This window comes from Podarcis bocagei (assembly GCF_964188305.1).
Source record: "Podarcis bocagei genome assembly, chromosome: 3".
Classification (NCBI taxonomy): Eukaryota; Metazoa; Chordata; class Lepidosauria; order Squamata; family Lacertidae; genus Podarcis; species Podarcis bocagei.
This window is the reverse complement of record NC_138127.1, coordinates 27,142,111-27,162,899: the sequence shown is the minus strand read 5'-3', so window position 1 is coordinate 27,162,899 and position 20,789 is coordinate 27,142,111. Positions and strand designations below refer to the sequence as shown.

The 20,789-nt window shown below is 40.3% G+C and overlaps 2 protein-coding genes across 6 annotated transcripts in view; one reads left to right on the top strand and one right to left on the bottom strand.

Annotated features, from left to right (window-relative positions):
• Positions 1 to 20,789, top strand: part of ME1 (malic enzyme 1) — a 126,495-nt gene that overhangs the window by 1,569 nt on the left and 104,137 nt on the right. The window contains exon 1 of one of the 2 annotated variants that reach the window (XM_081187363.1): positions 238 to 273. The exons of the other annotated variant lie outside the window; for it this stretch is intronic. Coding sequence (XP_081043489.1) covers positions 253 to 273 — 21 coding nt within the window. The 5' untranslated portion in view covers positions 238 to 252. Of the gene's footprint in view, positions 1 to 237; positions 274 to 20,789 lie in introns of those variants that run through there. 2 annotated transcript variants of the gene reach the window in all.
• The window catches only part of PRSS35 (serine protease 35), a 167,217-nt gene that overhangs the window by 46,508 nt on the left and 99,920 nt on the right, over positions 1 to 20,789 (bottom strand). For 2 of the 4 annotated variants that reach the window (XM_081187371.1, XM_081187372.1), the window contains one exon: positions 3,503 to 3,554. The exons of the other annotated variants lie outside the window; for them this stretch is intronic. The gene's annotated coding sequence lies outside the window, so the exon portion shown is untranslated. The remainder of the gene's footprint in view (positions 1 to 3,502; positions 3,555 to 20,789) is intronic. 4 annotated transcript variants of the gene reach the window in all.

Sequence of the window (20,789 nt, the reverse complement as noted above, 5' to 3'; positions counted from 1 at the left end):
GTGATTTCCTCATGTGGAGCAGCAGTTTGGCTCTAGTCAGCTGTCTGTTCCTGGCAGTAAAAATTGACTCTTTCAGCAAAATCTGCGAGTGCCTTGGTCATGATCAAGTGGTGCTATTGCCTTTCCAGAGTCAGACCACACTATTTAATAGGAGACACACTTTTAAAAATCCCTGTGCCACTTCTCTCCATTACCTACTGCCGTCCAGGCAACACTCTGTATAGTGGCTCCAGCTCCACCAGCCTATTGGATATGAATGGTCACAGTTGTCGGGTAAGTTCTAAACTTGTTCTAAGCTGAACAAGTTACAGAAAGAGAGAATTGTTTTAAAGAAGTATGGGGTGTGTTGTTTTAAATATACATGGAGTGTGAAATCACTAAAGGGACATGCTTCTCTCATATCCTTATTTTTGGGTGCATGTGTGCAAAGAGAAGAGTATGAAATGCACAGAAGCAGAAGCGTAGGACGTTACAAAAGGAAGAGAGAATCAAGTCCAACTTAGCTGTTTTATCAATCAATAAGTTAAATATCTTTTCAAAGGTCTTAAACTTGTCTAAAACATTTAGAAAAGCACCATAAAGGAAATTAATACTCAGGAAAAGATGGGTAACAGCACATGGTGGATTGTAAAAAAGGTGAGGAAGAAAAGAAATATATTCCATTGAATAGAAGTCTCTATGGAGTACTTTGGGGAGTTACCCTGGGGCCAGTTTTGTGCATTACTTCAAGGTGGTGGGATGTAGGATTATCAACATAGTCTCTGCATGTTTTCTTGGAAGTCAGTAGTTCAGCTAGAGTTTTAGACCCTCGACTTACTAGTCTTATGTCCCCCTTCTGTTTTTAGACAGCTATGTGCATGGCTTTTGGAAGGGCTAGAACTGAAGCTCAGTGGTAGAGAGTCTGCTGGCATGCTGAAGGTCCAAGGTTCTTTTGTTTCAGATTGAACTGGGAATGTCTCCTCTCTGAAACCCTGGAGAGCTGCTTCCAGTTAGAGTAGACGATAGCAAGCTAGATGGACTAATGATCTGACTTGGTGTAAGGCAGTTTCCTATGTTCCTAATGGATGGAAAAATGAGTTGTGAAGCACATATTTCATACCCCCATTCTGTGCTTTACAACTGTTTCTAAAGTCCAAATATGTTAGAACCAACCAAACAAAAGTCTATCAGCCCTGATAAGAAAGATATACTTTGAGCATGTGCAGATTTGCATGGTAATCTCAAACCATAGCACTATCATGACTATAGGGACAGACTGGTGGTGAGTTTGGGGTCATGCAGTTGTGCTGACAGGACCTCCGCTGACCAATCAAAAGTTTTTTCTTATTTCACAACATTTATATACCACTTGATCATAATAAAACCTCCAACCAGTTTACTCTTTCCATGGGGATGCCTAATATAATATAATTAATAGAATAGAATATAGAATAGAACAGAATAAAATAGTAAGTGCTGTTTAGAATGTGGCTCTGCAATTCAGTACTGCTCATAACATCACTGGGAATGAATGGCAGTCTCTCATCCTCAAAATTTGTGCCATTTGATAAACTCTTGGAATCTTCTCTATTTTATTTATACCTCTGTGTTGCCCCCACACCTTCCATTAAAAAAGGGTGGGAGTATAAGTTCCCCTTGTAGAGAGTTTTTAGCCCTCTGTGCATTTCATAGCTATTACACAGGGCCAACCTTATTGTTAGGCAGAGTGTAGCAACTTGTTAGGCAGAGTCTCAGGCAACTGATTTTAGTGTCATGAAAAGATGGCTAATTTTTAATTTGATTTATTATTACAGCACTATATTTTTACTGCAAGGAAAAGGCATTTCTAGAATTTTCCATGTTGGGTGCCAGAATAACTTGACTGGTTGACTAGGGCGTGAAACCATTTGCTGCTTGGGCTTATGCAGCAAAATGCCTTGGGCAAGCGCTGACTACTTTGGATTAGAGCTGGCTCTACTATGGCAGTTAAGATAAAATCAGATGTTGCTGTTTTCTAGAAAAGACCTCTGTGTAAGATACAAACAGTTACCATTTTAGCTATTTGTTGTAGGTTCATTAGCTTATGACAAAGGAAAGAACATTGGATACTGGTTGTTCCCAAGAAGATAATGAGCTGCCAGTCATTTAGCCCTGACTGAGGGTTTTGGAGGGTAAGGAAAAGTAGGAATAACAAACCAGTATCCAGTAAAAAAATTCTCTTAAAAAGTAGATGGTGTTAAAACTCTTGATCTTAGAAGTAAAATGGAATCCTATTTATGTGCAGTTTAATATGGGAAGCTATTGTACGAAGAGGAGCAATTTCAGCTGAAAGTCTTTAAGAGCACACCTGCAGAGTTGCTATGTTAGACTGGAGGACAGTATGAAATTCTGGGCCCTGTTTATTTTTTGTTTGTAGAATTGATTTATTTGATATACCATACTTTTCTGTCTATAAGACTCCCTCATGTATATGATGCCCCCTTTTTGGGGGGGCCCCTCAAATTTAAGAAAATGGGGGGACGCAAGCAAAATTGCTGAAGTGGCAACCAATCCAAAGCAGCCCTTGCCACATCTGCTAATAACCCGCCCATTTGACAAAGCAGCAGCCAATCCAAAGCAGCTGTTGCCACATCCACAAATAACCCACCCGGTTGACAAAGCAGCAGCCAATCCAAAGCAGCTCTTTACGCATCCACAAATAACCCACCCAACTGACAAAGAAGCAGCCAAACCAAAGCAGCCATTTCCGCATCCACAAATAATTGATTGACAGCCCTGAAGAAGGTGAGGATGGGGCTGTGGGGGGGGGGATCCAGAAAGGCTGGCCCGGTGGCGGGGAGAGAGAAGCCGACTGGCTCCTCAGAGAGAGAACTTTTGCCTCCCTTTCCTCCCCGCCCCAAACTCCCCCTTCACTCACCCTGCGTGCTTGTCTCTCCAATGGCAATGGGTAGATCACTGCCAGTTTTTTATACTGGGTAGTAGATTGCAGCCTGGTCTATTGCTTTCATTTTATGGATCAATGGTCTCGTTAGATAGTAAAATTCATGTTAAATTGCTGTTTTGGGGGTTGTTTTTAATAGTCTGGAACGGATTAATCCATTTTGCATTACTTTCTATGGGAAAGCGTGGCTTGGTTTTAGAATGCTTTGGTTTTGGAACAGACTTCCGGAATGGATTAAGTCTGAGAACCAAGGTACCACTGTATAAGTTACAGGTGCCTTAAAATCTGTGGACCTTACCTTGGGCTAATGTGGAAGTTTCCTCTTCAAATGTTTTGCTAAAACATTACTGCCTCTTACAATTCCACATTAACTTATGAGGTTGTTCTTTTCTGGATTATTATAGTGCCATCTCTTTGTAGGCCCCATTATTAGGGTCAAATTACATATTCATAGTAACCATATGTAATATTGACTACAAGACTACTTTTCCAAAGTGGCCTTAGACAGGGAAGTACTGTAAACAAGAAGCCTGAGTGTGAGCAGGTGACTTGCTTTCTGACTTGCTGCTTTCCCCTTTTGCCTTTTTTTTTGCTTGGAAGTTTCAGGCTGGATCCACAGCAGTTGTAAAAGTGTCTGAGGGGGAAATGAAAAAGGTGAACATAAGGCTACTGTTCCATGTAGATGTGTTGGCCTTAATATGATTATCAGTATTGGAGTATAGGAAGTAGCCTATTTTCTCATTTTTTCTTTCTTCTAAGGTCCTCCCTAGGATCTTCATATACTGATTCATCCCTACTTTCTTTGTTTATCTTTGCTAGCTGCCACGTTGAGATAAACAATTTTTCTAGGTTTTGTCTAAGACTTTATCTTTTTTTTAAGATGGAGGATGAAGGTGTCCATACTTTATGATGTATGTTCATATGAACAATGAGAATAAAATCTATCTACATTCTACAGCACTGTGTATCTGTCCTAAGGTAACATGAGCAGCAGCCCTTGCTTGAACTTAGGGGGAGGCGTGGTCAGGGTTTTTATTTATTTATTTGGGGAAGGTTTACAGAGTCTGACAATCCCAGGTCTAGACAGAATGTCAATATGTAAACCAGAAGCTCTGCAGAGTGGGACCTAATCTTCTTAACCTCTTTGTAAAATGCCTATTTTTCAGGGGGAATCTAAAAGTTAGATATGCTGAGCTGGCTCATGCTTCTTCAGGCAGGAAGGGAGCCTGACCTTCAGTAATTTCTTAAGATAGAAAATGTTCAAGGAGAATTCTATTTCCTTTTGGGAATACTGTAACAGGAAAGTAGTGTGATACTGCTTCAATAAAATGCGGTTGAAGTGGTATTGTAGCTTCTGTTTCTTTTGGAGGTGAGTGCTTACTCTCCTGAAAATGTTTCAGAGCAGGGGTATAAAAAATTAAAACTTTGCATGGGCCACTGCGCATGTTTTATTTCAGTTATTGTATTATGTGTGAAGGAGAGAAAAAGCGAAACAAACCTAACCTTCCAGGTTTTATTAATGTACATAAAACAAGGCATGTTTCCAATCATACATTATATTTGGTCTTGTGAAAATTGTATGTATGAAAATTAGTTTGTTGATAAATGATCAACATTATTTCATTTTTTGAATGATAAATTTAGTGATTATACGCCATCATATTCTCTGTTAATGTCTAATGAATTACTCTAGGTTTGTTAAGATATTACTGTATCTTAATTTTTAAGAATGTGGTAGAATGTGTAGTATTGGTTTTTAATTATTTGTGCGTGTACATTGTGATAGGAATTTTATGGTTTTAGATATATAGTAATGTTCATAACTGCACATACATAGATCAGTACAGGAAGGCCAACCTGGAACCATTTTGATTCCTAAACTGACCAAATCCTTTCTCTGCAAGGTTAAAAATGGAAAAGCCTCCCCATTGTCTCTTCCTTTAATCTGTGTTTGAATAAGGTGTGAGCCTGTGACCTGGCCCAGGAAATAAGTATTTTAGCACTACAAAAAGAATGGCCAGGCTCCCCAGAAAATCCAATCAAGTAACCTGCTAGACAGGAGATAAACAAGGACAAGAGGAAAACAACATTTAAATTTCTGTGATGTAGGTGGGATGTATCTGAGGGGTGGTCTTAGGTTACACCCCTTCTGTGATGTATGCATAATGTTTCTGGGGGTGGTCCTGATCTAGAGAAGGGGAATTTCAAAAGTCTTTATAAGGCCTTGCAGGCCATTGTTCTGGGTCCTCTTCCTCTCCTGCGTGTGAGGGGAGTACCCTGTTGCAACAGATCAATAAAGATCAAGCTTACTAGCTGCTTTGCTTCTCAATATTCTCTGGTTGGCCTCTGTTATTTTCTCCTACCAATAGGGAACCTATGTAAGGACTCTATATGGGCTCTTGGATACCCCATAAGGGAAAAGGGCATATTTTTATTTACAACAGATGGCGACCACGCACGAAGGGACTTTTGGTTACCCGGATTCTGGAAACGAGGAAGGACTGGTTATCCAGCGCGCACCAGGCAGTTTGCCAGGAGGAATAACCAGTCTTCCATCGGTCCCAGGGTCTGGAAATAACTTGGAGTTTCAGCGGGGCTAACCAGAGGAAGCAAAGCTTGATCAGGCTGGCCTTAAACAACCAGTCAAGAGATCCCGGGATCACCAGGACAGCGCTTGCGAAGTGAGTATGAGTAGGAAAAATGGGTAGTGGGGTGGGATTCTGCAAACCACAGCAAACCTATACTTCTCAAATCCTTACTTCTTGAAAAAATTGCCTTCTACTCCTTTCTGTCCCCTCGATCTCAACACCAGCCTTAGCCCTTCGGAGTATGCCCAGGCAAAGGTTGTGTGTGATTTCTTCCACTTAATTCTTTATGCCAACCTATTCCTTCGGAGTTTTGCCCAGAAAGGTTGTGCGATTTCTTCTGCACTGAAAACTAACTTCCAGCGCAGCCGCACCTCTGCCATGGCGATCTTTGTTAGAAATGACCTGTGAACAGAGAACGCAAGGGCGCTGAATTCCTTTCCATCTTTCATATTCCAGAGTCTCAATCTGGCATTGCAAGTGTGCAAGCGTTCAGTAGGGACTCTGAGTTAGATTGTAAAAGGCAGGGAGGTTGCTGTGAGTTGTAGAATAGAGATTAAGTGAGGTATCCCCAAGTTTTCCCCTCGGAGATTTGTCCAGGTATCCCCAGGTTTTTTCCCTTGGAGATTTGTCCAGGTATCCCCAAGTTTTCCCCTCGGAGATTTGTCCAGGTATCCCCAGGTTTTTTCCCTTGGAGATTTGTCCAGGTATCCCCAAGTTTTCCCCTCGGAGATTTGTCCAGGTATCCCCAGGTTTTTTCCCTTGGAGATTTGTCCAGGTATCCCCAGAGTTTTCCCCTCGGAGATTTGTCCAGGTATCCCCAGGTTTTTCCCATCGGAGATTTGTCCAGGTATCCCCAAGTTTTTTTTGTCCAGGTTTCCCCTTTTCCGGACCCTTCGGAGTTTTGCCCAGGTCCAAAACCCTTTTAATTGAAAATGGGTGCACCTCAGTCAAAAGAAAAATAGTCCCCAGACCCCTGGCGTGAAAGAAGCCCAGTTGGTGCTTACTTCCCGCCTGGACTCTGACAGTCCCCTTCAATTTGTGTTTAAGAAACGTTTTTCCTGTGTTTAAATTGTACTTAGGCAACATCCAGCAGCTGCTTATCTTAAATGTGCCATCTAAAATAAAAATGCAAGCTTGCTCCAAATTCTAAATCTAAGGAAGCCATGTTGAACCTTATCAGTCTTAAAACAAGACAAAATGGAGAATGAAGTGTGCAAATGTTTGTTATTTGAGAGAGGCTCTAAAAGAGAGTTTTTCTCCCAAGTGGTAAAATCCTGTATACGTGCTACTTGTGTTCTGAAAGGAGGATTACCCCACCTCCTTTCTCTAGTTTCAGTGGGGAGGGTGATTTTAAGTCTAATGGTAAATGATGTTGTGTTGTAACTTTTGAGTTTGTGAGTACACCTGTGTTCCAGTCTAAGTTAACCTAATGTTTCTGCTGCAAAAGCCTAGTTGAGCCAACTGCTCTCTCAAGCTAAAATGCAGTGTATGTATTTCATTAAGCATATGCCTATGAAAGTATGGTGTTCCTTCTAAGAAAAATATCTGAGTCCAGTTTTAACTTTGATCTGGTTGGACAGAAGAGTTATTGTAAGGCTCCTGGTATCAGTCTCTATAAGACGTCCTGGCCTCTTTTCTTAGAAAATGCCCCCCCTTGTTTCACTCTGTCTCTTTCAGTTTTTTTCCCCCTTCTCCTTCTTATTCTGTGCCAGGTAAATTTACTCCCGAGTAAGCTTCCTTTAAAGGAAACTGCAAAGGGGGGGGCATAGATTAGGCTTACTATTCCTCTGCAAGTTCAGGAAAAATTGTCACTTTTGTATTCCTTTTAAATCAAATCTATGGCTGTTTTAACTATGCTTTATAAGAGATCCTCTCCCTATCTTAGGAAAAATGTTCACTTCAGTCTTTAAATTGTTAATTTTAAAAATAGTATAGAATAATGACCTACAATAACTCATGCTTCTTATGTTTGCCTGTAATACACTACAAGTTTGTAATTTGTGCGGTGATGACACCATGTTTTCTCCGTGTGTGTAGACATGGAAGGATGGACTATTCGAGTGACACAGACTAGAACAGTTGGAGAGTACTGTCTGACAGCTTTGAGAAAAACTGAGAATAAGTCTTGGTTTTTCTCATTTGTTTCCCTATGCTGTTTAAAACAATATTACCAAAGTGGCCAGGAATTTGTTCTATGTGATTGCGGACTGACCTAGATTCCAGATGCCTGCATCTCAAACAGCCTTCAGTTTCCTGAAGTGGCTTTATTCTCTAAATAATTTTGACATAGTTTTTAGATGCCACTTGGGTCTTCAATATGGTAAATCATACCAGATATAAAACGGCTGAGAAGCTATATTCCAACATGTGACAACAGCTACCACTTATATAACAATAACCATTTATTCCAACTAGTTAATAATCTGACCAATTTATTCCTACTTAGACCCCTTCAAGTAATTTGGTGTGTGTGAGGGGTAATTCAATAGTACTCAAAAGGGCCAATTTTACATTTTATTTTTTCTATCCACAGAACAGGAAAATCCAAATGAAAGTGGGGTGTGTGAAGTCTGCCACTTAGATGAGGACATAATGTGCATGTCATGATAAACATGCACACAAATCCATTTTTCCATTCTAAATAGCCACATGTACACAACCTAAACACCAAAAGTCCCTTAAAAAGGCAAAAAAAAGGGACTGGCCACTCTTTTAAAAATATAATCATTTTCTAGGCAAGGGCAGGAAGAACACCCGTGAATCCTTACAAGTAGCTGTTTGAGATTTAGGGATCTGCCACTTTTCTTGCCCACCTCTCTGGCTGCAGCAAGTAGAACCTTAATTCTACTACACAACAGGTAAAAGGTAAAGGGACCCCTGATCCAGTTGTGACCGACTCTGGGGTAGCGGCGCTCATCTTGCTTTATTGGCCGAGGGAGCCGGCGTCATGTGGCCAGCATGACTATGCCGCTTCCGGCGAACCAGAGCAGCGCACGGAAACACCGTTTACCTTCCTGCTGGAGTGGTTACCTATTTATCTACCTGCACTTTGACGTGCTTTCGAACTGCTAGGTTGGCAGGAGCAGGGACTGAGCAACGGGAGCTCACCCCGTCACAGGGATTTGAACCACTGACCTTCTGATCGGCAAGTCCTAAGCTCTGTAGTTTAATCCACAGTGCCACCCGCGTCCCTACTACACAACAAGAGGTGAGCAAAAGTACAGAAAGCAGAAAAAACTGCCCTGCAAAATGTCTTGAGCCATTTCAGTTTGAAAGAAGGGTGCCACAGAGCTCAAGTGGCATAAATGATTTCCTTACCTCCAATTTTATCTTTACAACAGCCAGCAATAAACAGCCCAGCAATTTCTAGCAATCTTCTTGGCTGAGCGGGGACTTGAAATTAGGCTGTACAAGTACAATTCCAAAAATTTAGCCACTAGAACACACTGCTGCTGCGGCAGCACCATTTCACTACAAACACACTAACAACACACACAGTGGCGTATTTCAAGATTAAAAAATACTCTACAATAGTCAAAGATATTAAATGTGAAAAGATTGGCTACATAGCTAATATATTTCTCTACGCATTGCAACATCTACATGCTAACAGAAACTAGAATTCCCACTAAATCAAGAGATAGCCAAAATGGTGCTCTCCACCAGTTGTTTGACTCCAATGAACTCCAGCCAACATGTTAGCGGTAATGAGAAATTAGTCCCTGTTCTACCTTAACAAACATGTACTATCCAACAATACAGTACGTCTGACCTATGGTATAGACACACTTTCAAATACGGCTCTTAGGCTGGAGCCAAGCTTTTTATGGGTTCCCGCGCCCTTTCATAACAGTTTCTAACTAGTTCTCTTAGTGGTGCAGCAATAAAACTGCTAGCACATTTGCAAAGCTAAGCAGGGTCCAGGATGGTGCACCGCATGTTGAGATGCCTGCATTGCAGGGGGTTGGACTAGATGCCACTGAGGTCTCTTCCAACCCAACAATTCTATGATTCTATGACTTTTCTTTGCAAACATATGTTTATTTCAAAGAAACACTTAACACTAACATGAGAAAACTTTACCCACTTCGAAAAATCATCATCAAAACTGAAGGATATTCTCATCTCTGTTTAACAGCACTGGGGGAAATGGCTAAATAATATTTTATGAACTGAAGATACACCATTTAGATTAACAGCTCCATTGCTTATTTAGTTACTTATCTAATAAGAAAGCTTATATCCTGCCTTTCCACTGCCAAAGCATTCTCAAAGTTGGTAGACAACATTTGTTCAAAATAATAGTCTTTCAACTTTTTTAGTTCTTTGTAAACTCTCAGAAGATATAATAGGATGATCTAACTTTAAGATATTCCAGGCGCCTGCTTGCCCCACATCATCTTACTAAGAATGGCAGGACTGGGAGATTTAAAGAGTCATACAGTTGGAAGAGATTCAATGTTATCAAGTCTGATCCCCTTTTGTGATATTAGCATTGACTACACAGACGGTAGCTGACTTTAATGAGCTGCGCCAAAATAGAGGTCAGAAAACGCTGGGACCAAAGATTACAACTATGCTTTAAAAAAAAATAATTCAGCACACTGTAGGGCAAAATAAAGACAGAACGCTCAAGAAACAGCAAGAGGTGGCCAAGGGAATTGGATTTACTATGGAAGGAGAAAAAGACTGGACCAGATCTGTTGTTAATACAATATTTCTGAAACTAAATGTAAATGGAATACAGTGGTACCTCGGGTTACATATGCTTCAGGTTACATATGCTTCAGGCTACATACGCTTCAGGTTACAGACTCTGCTAACCCAGAAATAGTACCTCTGGTTAAGAACTTTGCTTCAGGATGAGAACAGAAATCGGGCTACGGTGGTACGGCGGCAGCAGGAGGCCCCATTAGCTAAAGTGGTGCTTCAGGTTAAGAACAGTTTCAGGTTAAGAACGGACCTCCGGAACGAATTAAGTACTTAACCCGAGGTACCACTGTAGCAGTTCAGCTCTGCAAATCTATCCAGCCATTTCTCCACACGTGTCAAAATCACTTCTATGTCGTTTCCATCAGACAACAGTGACTAAGAGACTGATGTATGAATCAGAACACCATTAGTATCATCACTAGGTGGCATTATACAAGACATTCACTCAGCCTTATTCCACCTTCTGTGATAGAGTGATAATAATACTGATTTAATTTACAGGGACATTAAAAGTTATAAATAAAGCATTAGCATTATTATTTTCTTGTTCCATGTGGCCACTGCTGGGAATGAAGAAACTCATATGGAACACGTGATACACATAGGACCAAATATAACATGTTAGTTTATGCATTACAGCTGTGTCACAAATCTTATAAAAACCATTCAGAAACAAGAGGTGCTATTATCTCCCAGAATATGACATTTATAATTTTGTTGCTATCAGTTAAAAACATGAATTTGTCTCTAATTTATATGGCCTTCTTTATATAGCTGTTCATGTTGATGACAAACCTTTTATTCCCATTTCTGATGGAAATCAGAGGCTAAGAGAGTATGTCCTGTCCAGATTATTGAAAGGATTTATGGCTAAACTGGAATTTCAGTCCTGGTGCAAGTCCTAGTTTCTTTCAACTGAACTAGATTGCTTTCCATTATTTTACACATATCTCTTAAGGAGGACATAATCATATGGAAGATTTACATAATATACCATAAACAGGAATTTGTCAGTGTGGAAAATGAGTTTACTGTTTTTCTACCCAAACTGCAGTAAAATTTCTTTTATACGTGGAATTGAAAAAGGATTGGTGATCAGCAGAAATTTGGCAGGTGGTGAAAGAGAAGGCTTTCTGAGCAGTGGCTCCAGCTCCAGCTCCTAGGGAACGCTCTTCCCAAAGACTTTTGCCTGCCCCCCCCCCCGCATAAATACCTTTTTAGTGCCGGGCAAAGACTATTCTCTATTCAGGTTGTGAAATCTTTTTAGCTCATTAATTTTTACTGCTGATTATGCCTAGGCTGACAGAGAAGGCAAGTTTGATTATTGTGTAATCAATTGTAGTGCCTCAGTTGATTATATGATAAATAAATAGAAATATTTATAAATTTATTTCATAACATTTATATAGCACTTCATCGTAGAAAAAACCTCAATGCAGTTTACAAAAAAGAGTAAACAATAACATTATCACTGAAAAAATTGCAACCATAATTTAAAACATACAGAAAGTTAAAACTACGATAGAATAGACGAAAATAAATAAACTCCTGCAGATTCTTTCAAAACACCTGGATAGGCTTGTCTAAATGGGAATGTCTTCCGGAACCACCAGAAAGAATACAGGGAAGGTGCCTGCCTGATATCAATAGGCATGGACTTCCAAAGTGCTGGTGCTATATGCAGTTTAATTCTTGTTTAATTGCACTGTCTGCTTTTATTGATACATGGTGATGAATGAATAAATACTGAGTAAATAAATTCAATGAGTAAAACCAATAAGAGATATGTGTAACTGGAAAGAATTAAGGCAGCAGAGATTTCCCCTGGTAGTTTTAAACATACGCTTCAGGATAGGTTTATGGGAGACTGCAGAAAGAGCTACTTTGGCAATAGAGTTCTTCAGTTTTTTATATTGCAGATCCCAAAATACTTCTTGACCCCTTGCCTGATTCATTGTCAACCAAGCAGATTTTTAGACCCCCTGATGGTTAGTTGTTGGGGCCCTTATAAGAGACGGACAACTCCTTCTCCATCAAGACATTTCACGAGGTGTAAGAGCCAATAAAACAAAAAAAATCTCTTACATATGTAAATGTTTGATCTACTATTGAACTTTTGGTGATGCTTATAATATATGTTCAGTACTTTGTGTCCTAATACAGGAATGTACACTGTTAAGTAAGGTTTTAATCTGGTCTAACAGAACAGATAATAAATCCAATTAGCATACTCTCAAATTAGAAATGCCGCATAGTTACAAATACCTTTCCAATCTGCTGTTAGTTTATGCTTTCCTTGATTGCCCTTATTTTGTCCTCTTAAAACATCCGACTAAAAATTGATTTTTGTACTAATTGCCCTTCCTTTAGCTCCTATGTGTTTAGTCCATTAAGTTAAACATCCTCTAGTGATTCAGGAAAAATGGCAAGGTGTTAAATGAAAATAAAAGCTTGATGAGGCTTGGTGCTAACTTAATACTTATAACTATGGCTGGTCTGAAACATAGTGGACTGTTTTGCACTTCATGTTGAGCCAAACTGTGGCTAATCATGAATATGTAGGGTCCAAGAGAAGAGATTGTGTTGCCTTTGCTCAAACCTGGTTGTACTACTATGTTGTGCTGTGCTAAGCCATGATTTGTGTTGTGTGAACCCAGGTTCATGATTTAACTTTCCCAGACAAACCAAGAACTGTAAACCATAGGACAAACACATTGTTTATGGTTAGTGTGGAGAGAACTAAACATTGAGCCTGGACTCTAGACTCTAGCATGCTTGCTTGTTCATACTTTTTCATAGTTGGTGTTACTTGTGAACCAGGCCCTTGTGAGCCAGTTAGTTCATCTTTTGATTTATTTGTTTCTCAAAGTTTTACAGCAGTATAGCCATCTGATTCTATGATAATTGAGATACATCAGATAGTTTCAGTTGGTAGAGATTCCTTATGAATAATTCTGATGTCCACTGTTGCTATTTTTATAAAAGACCTTGATTTCCAGATAGTACAACAAACAAGAAGAAAACCAGGCAGCACTTATGAAAATAGTGAATCAGCTGATTTGATTTCAGCAAAAAGCACTGCACATGGAGAGTATTAGTGTGAACATAAAGCAGATTTAGCCTTTAAAAGATGTCTGGAACTAGTCCACGAGCAGCTCCTGAGGGATGCTTACAGATAAACCTTTCTCTCACCACATGTGTTGGATGAGATGTTTACTAGTTGGATGAGAGCTGAGAACTGGAAGAGATAAAATTTTAATTATTTTTTTTACCTTGACTTCATTTTTCTGGACTTGTACTATGTGCCCTTTAAAAATGTTCAGGTTCCTTATATTAAAAAATAGATTAAAGAAGTAAATGATAATAATTTGTGAGCAACTTCAGTAGCTTGTTATATCATTATAGAGAACTTATATTGCTGTGGAGTCATAACATTTAATATTTTATTCACTTACATTCCTTACTGTGGTTTTCAATTAAATTAAGCATTATAAATATGACACATAAACGTGAATTTGCCCCCTGCATATAATCTACCAAGGCTGCTATTAGAATAAACTTTTAACCTGACCAGTTGTACAGTTTTCAGTTTGGCATTTATCTGCCGATCTATATTCCAGATTCTGCACAGTGACATATAACATCAGCAACTATATGGGAAGTGTTGAAACTATGATTGTGTACACATCACCACCTTTAAGCACAGTGAATAACGTGTTTCAAATGCATTTGTATGTCATTGTACACATCGGCATGGTTGGATGTGTTTCTCAGTTGCCTGCTGTCTGTCCACACTCGTGGGCAGAGAGGGTGTGTGGCTATGGGCGTAGCCAGAGGGGGCAAGGAGGGGCAGCTGCCCTCCCAATCAATAAAAATCAATATAAATAAATAGCTAACTGAGGTTCTGTCACCCTTAACAAAAGGCCTGCCCATCCCCAACAAAAATCCTGGCCACACCCATGGGTGTGACTTATATTTTCAAATTGGATTGAAACTTGTTTGGTGGAAAACACATCAAATGCAGTATTTCTCAAACTACAGGATAGATGTGGATTGAATTTGTGGCTAATGTGTGTACATAATTTCACAAACCAGCTGTGGGAGCGCGCTGGGTACACATTGAAATGGGCATGTGTACCATAATTGTGTGTGTATACCATATTTTTTAAGCAAGACCACTCACCCATGGTAAGTTTGTTTCATTTGAAAAGGCTCGGTACACAGAGTACTGCAGGCCACCAAAGTAAATGCTGCTATTTGTTAGATTTATGAAATACACCTCTGCCCCACGAGGGCTATACTCTTTTTCTAAGCTAGTAATAGTATAATTCTTGCATTACATTTCAACTTCACATCTGGAACCTGGTTAAACACGTAAGGCAAGTAACCCCCAGTGTAATGTTACCCAGAGCATGTTCTCATGGGTGATTTTTACAATGGTTGTTGCTAAGTAGAAATATTTCTTGTTGAACATGTTTTTCTGGATAGAAAAGTGTAAACGAATTCCACAAAATATAAGAATTCTCTAAATCTTTTTCTTACTGTGAAACAGATAAATAGACATATGTGACATTATTCTTTGCTTTGTTTCAATAGAAACATGTTTGAAGTGTTGTGATCTCCAAATTTTCTTCTTAGGGCAACTTACAAGACAAGTATTTCAAAAATACAAAATTGGATCATTTTTGTAGGGTCAGGGCTCCACAACTTCCCATGTCAAATTGCCAATGTCAGCAATGCCCCCCCCCCCCGAATCCCATTTCAGGCAATCTGCCCTCTGTGGTGGAGAAGTGGAGGAGTCTGTTTTCCTTTGCACTAGAAAGGCAAAAGCAGCATGAAGACTCATGCTGCTCTTACTTTCTGCTTTTCCAAAGCCCCAGGAAAAAGGAAACCAGCACACAGGACTTGGGGAAAGGGCAGGGTCTTGTTTTACACCACACAAAGATGATTCCAAAGGCTAACAGATGCTCCCTTGCAAATGTTTCTTGCTACTGCAGCTTTCTGTCACAATATGCTATAGTCCTATACAGTATTGCACTAATGAAAGCCTCCCTCCCTCCAATAATGGTCTGCAATTCCTTTGCTTCCTTTCCCCTCAATATGTTTTCTAGGTCCAGGCTCTGTACATGACCCCCAGCATAATTTCATGCAGTCTAATTTCAAAAGCCCTCTACAAGTAATCAGTTCAGACCTTTGGCGAGAGTGTTCTGTCCCTGCCCTCGCAATGTGCTGACTGAGGAGATTATACTTAAAGTTCCTCTTTCTATGACTGCTCTAAGCTTTGCCTTGGATACCTTGCTAAAGATACCACAGGTCATCCAGTATTATCTGCTGTGAAACACACAAATTGTCAGGGGCTTCTATTTGCAGATTTCCTGTTATATTTCTTAGTTCAACCTTTCTGGCCTTTAAAAAATATTGCAAATGCCTTCTATGCATGCAGGCATTTCATAGCTAAGGATAAGCATCTAGGACAGTGTGTCTGGAATATTAAGCTGTAACTCCTTCTTAAATATGGATATTTAAAATATTGAATATTTAAAAGTGGTTTTAAGCTGTCCTGCATTCCTTCAAAATGGGTGGAGGAACCCTTGAAATAAGGAAACATACTCTGCTTTTGAATACTTAGTTCAGAGAAGACAGAGGCCCCAACTTGGAACTTAAATATTTACCAAGGCAGTTTTCATTTTCATTCAAATGGAATCCTATTTAGTTCTTCCCTTTCATTATTCTCTCTCATCATAGCAGATAAATTAAAAATAAGCAAGGTGTATATTTGCATGTTTGAAGATTCTGAGTTTATGACAAGTTGAACCATATTACAGTAGTACCTCTAGATGCGAACGGGATCGGTTCCGGAGCCCCATCTGCATCTAGAAGCAAACGTAACCAGTGATGGCACATCTGCACACACACGCGTCGCTTTTCACTGCTTCTGTGCATGCGCATGACGTCATTTTGAGCGTCTGCGCACGCGCAAGCGGCGAAACCCAGAAGTAATGTGCTCCGTTACTTCCGGGTTGCCGCAGAGCGCAACTCGAACGCGCTCATCCTGAAGCACATTCAACCCGAGGTATGACTGTATAGATTTCAACAGGTTACCCTATCCAGAACAACTGTTTATAGACAGATAATGGTGTGACCATGAGGAAGCTGACCAGGGAAACAGGGTTGCATGCTCCAGACTTGAATAAGGTCAAGCCCCTCACCAATTGGAATATCTGCATTTTGTCCCTTGTTGGTGAGAGGCTTTAAAAACTTCATTGCTGGTTCTGTGATATCAGGGACTCTTGGGGATAGCACCCTTAGTGGGTCCACTTAACCTGGAAGAGACAGACCTGCAAACTGATAATCTTAGGCTATATCTGATCTTCTTGTGTGCTATGTACAAAGGGGAAATCGTTGCACTGTTTGGGTGGTGGGTTCTCTGCTGGTCTTGAAAAACATTCACCACCAGTGGGGCCAAAAAAGCTTCATATATGGCTAATACATCTTTCTTTTCAGAGCTCACCAAGGCCTTGCCCAGAACCTGCTTTCAGGCCATTCCTAAACCCTGGGACATGGAAAGAGCAGTTTGTGCAAAGTGCCTTCCCCACATTACTAAGTATACACAGCTCACTCCTTTGTTCAGGCTTAGGCCCCACAGCCATTCCATTGAACAAACTAGCTGTTACTAAACATAACATTAACACTCTGGTAGCTGGATATAAGAATAGCTACATTGTAATGTTGTGTTGATTATTAGTGTTCGGGTTTAACAGCTTTCTACATAATCTGAGATTTTAGAATTGAGTCACACTGTCATAGTTACAAAAAATATTATTGTCCTGATGTTCAAGGAGCCCTTCTACACTGTTGGTTGGAGCGTGGCGCTGATAATGCCAAGGTTGCAGGTTTGATGCCCGTAAGGGACAACTGCATATTCCTGCATTACAGGGACTAGGTGATCCTTAGGGTCCCTTACAGGGACTAGGTGATCCTTAGGGTCCCTTCCAACTCTATGATTCTGTGATTCTACCTATGGCCCCTGGGGGTCACTAGGACAGTCACTCATGTTGTGCTTACCAGTCTTCACAATCCCTTCTGTTAATACTTACTGAGTTAAAGAGATCTGAAGAGTAGCCTTTTTCAAGGATGGCTAACATATGACTACAACTCCCACAATCTCTTTCCATTGACCATGCTGGCTGGGGTTCATGGGGCTTAGAGTCCCGCAACATCGAGCTCTATATTTTGAGTTGTGTATATCAACACAAGACACATACCTAGTTTATCCTAAATTGTGTCAGTCTTTAAGGTGCCATAAGACTCTCTTTTTTTGCTGCAGCTGATAAATGTGTGACTACCTCTTTCAAATTTGTCATTATTGTAGTTGATGTACCCAAGTAGCACCATTAAACTCATGGCAGAATCAAATATTTTGTTTTCATGTACCAACATGCCTTCCTATGAACAGAAAATACCTCAAAGTTCTAATTTTGACTTGTTTATGTTCCTCTTTTCTCTATTACTCAAATAGCCTTTGGAAATAAACATTTTTGAAAATTCAAGGATTCCCTCAGGTTTCTACTTCCAAAGTTTTTGTTTATGTTGAAAATAGCTGCAGTCTTGGAAATCATAATCAACTTGTGATAAAGAACACAAAGATTGAGAGGGATATGTGGTAATGTAATGATTTCCATTTTGCTTTCCAATAAATAGTATAGAAGCCAAGATACTAGCTTATAGCTTTATTCTCACATCAGTGGTAGCTTGCTGTATCCCGTTTATTTTGTCTGTATTCTGTAGGATGTTGCTTGTCTTGCACAAACTGTTTGCATCCTGATCGGCAAATTGCATTGGCAGATTTGCTTGTGGGAGAGGCTATAGAGCAACTAGTTTCATGACATCCTTAAGTTATCTTTTCATCCTAAGCATGTAATACTGATGTATAAAGATTCAGCTTGGGCTGTTGGTCCCTTTTATAGGCAATATAAATGGTTTATGGTTCAGATACTAAGCATCATCTTCTGCAACAACTTCAAACTCAGGGATGAAATATAAAGTTGAATCTATCTTGTAAAAAATACAGGAACCTGATTTGTTTCTCTGTGTTGTAAAGGCCTTCTGTGAGCAAAACTTTGCTTCTGCAAAAGGAAGCGCCTTCCATTCCATTCAAAGAACAAAACATTTGGATCCAACTTACTGTGTTTAGAGAATTCCACAAAAGTACACTTTTTAAAACTTCAGAATTGTTTTTATTTGAATTTCTCCTCCACCCACCCCTACTCCAAAAATGTTTTGTACATTTGTAACGATAAATTTCTACTGTTGATATAAATGTGACATGTTAGTCATGGTGTGACTTGTTCAACAGACTTCAGTGGGAGTGACAGACATCTAACTTAGTCTAGATCCTGTAGCCTTATTGGAGTTCACCAATTGGGTCTGTGTTGCTCCGGGACAGGAGGAAGGAAGTCAAATGACACCAAGTTGGTTCAAAGAAAGAGTTTATTCTGCTCTCCGGATAGCAGAAGGCACCTGCGTGATGAGTCCACAGCAAGTACAAAGAAATGACAGGTTTCATGCAGTTTATATATCCTCCAGGCACCCTCTCACTCCTCCCCTAGGAGCCCAACCACGTTGGCCTACGTACGCAGGTTGACCTCACATATGTTCCTGCACTGGTACTCTCAACCATAAAAGGATCTTCCTTCCTGTACTTCTGACCATAAAAGGATCTTCCTCTTCCTACTCTTATCTGGGATGAGGTCACCATCTCCGGGAACACGCTTTTGGCGTTTTTCCCAGACATCGGTCTTGCGCGTATTTTGTGGTCAGCACATAAGATAAAGTTCTGACGTGTTTTCTTTGTTCCCCTAGAGAGCCAAGGCCATCCCTTGCCGTGACTGATAAAGGAGAGAGCTTGTTTATGTTTTTGCTCAACAGTTCAAGTTTTACGCATTTAAAAGTGCTCTCTTTTGAAAGAAAAAAAGGGGGGCGGGTTGAGTCAGTTTTAAACTTACTACACAGAAACCTATTCCTTCAATCCAACCCATTTATTCTTTTGTTTCATATGTAAAATGCTCTTTTGCTTCCGTTGCTGCTGTGCTCTTGAAAAGGTTGTTGTAGAATTTCTGTCTTTCAGTCCAATTATCTTGTTTTACATCTTAACCACCATTTGTTTTTGTTTTTTCTTTCCATAATTTTGGTGTCAGACTATTACTTTATGCTTAAATCAGGAAACATGTCTTATCAAAGATTGATGAATATGTGGCTGTGGAGAGCACTCTGACCATGTAGGTTGTCATGCTGTTGTTGGTTCTGTACAATTTATGGATGCAAGTTTCTAGTGAAATATGAATGTTACACAAGTCACTTTTAAATAGTTGATTTGTATTTGAATATGCAGTATTTGTTTACCAGAAGACTTCCATAAATATGTTTTCTTTAGTTGCTGACCAAATCTAATTTATGTACAATGTAGGTGGCTTGGAATGTCCAGTGCCCACTCGTACGTTGAGTACTTCAGTCTATGGGAAGTAGAATTGGAGAAGAAATGCTAGACGAGAGAGAGAATATACCGTATTTTTCGCCCTATAGGACGCACTTTTTCCCCTCCAAAAATGAAGGGGAAATGTGTGTGCGTCCTATGGGGCGAATGTAGGCTTTCGCTGAAGCCTGGAGAGCGAGAGGGGTCGGTGCACACCGACCCCTCTCGCTCTCCAGGCTTCAGGAGAGCCGCAGCGCCAGCCCCACAAGGTCGGGGGACAGCGGGGAGGCGCAGCGCGTCTTCCCGCTGTCCCCGGACCTGGTCTGCAGGCGGGCGGCGGGGAGAAGAGCGCTTCTCCCCACTGCCGGCCCCACAAGTGCCTGGGGGGGAAATAATTTTTTTTCTTTATTTCCCCCTAAAAAAACTTGGTGCGCCCTATGGGCTGGTGCATCCTATGGGGCGAAAAATACGGTAATTGTCTTTTTCATAAAAGTGTGCCTATTGACCATTGCTGTATTAAAGTGATGCTTTTAAAATGGCAAAAAAATGAGGCAGTGTGGGGATATATTTAATTGTGTTTTTACATATTTATGCACAGTAGTTAGTTTCTAGAAGGGCCAAAACTTGGTTTGAGGAGGTCCTGAGTAAGAAGCCTTGTGAGGGAACCCTGGACCAACCTGGTGGGCTCTCTGCATTACCCTAGTGACAATCTAAATGTTTTAAGTTTTTGTATCAAACTAGTATATATTTTATTGAATGACATTGTATACATTGCAGCAGCCTTTGTCTATAAGCAATAAACTTGACCGACTGACTGGCATTACCCTAGTGTATCAGTTTCCAGGATTGTTAGAGGTGGTGGTGGGCTGTGAGTCTTGCTTTGGTTTTTTTGCTCATTTTTACTATGGCCGTGGTGTACTGCAAAGCACTGGCCAAGACTGCAGTCACCCACCTACTACTTTCCCTCAGAATGCCCTGAAGATGTAGGGCCTAGATGCATTCTGGGAAAAATTGAGAATGGGAATGAAAATGGAGCAATGCTTTTTAGGACTGAACTTTTGCCGCTTTTCCTCTCATTTGTCCTGTTCCACACAAG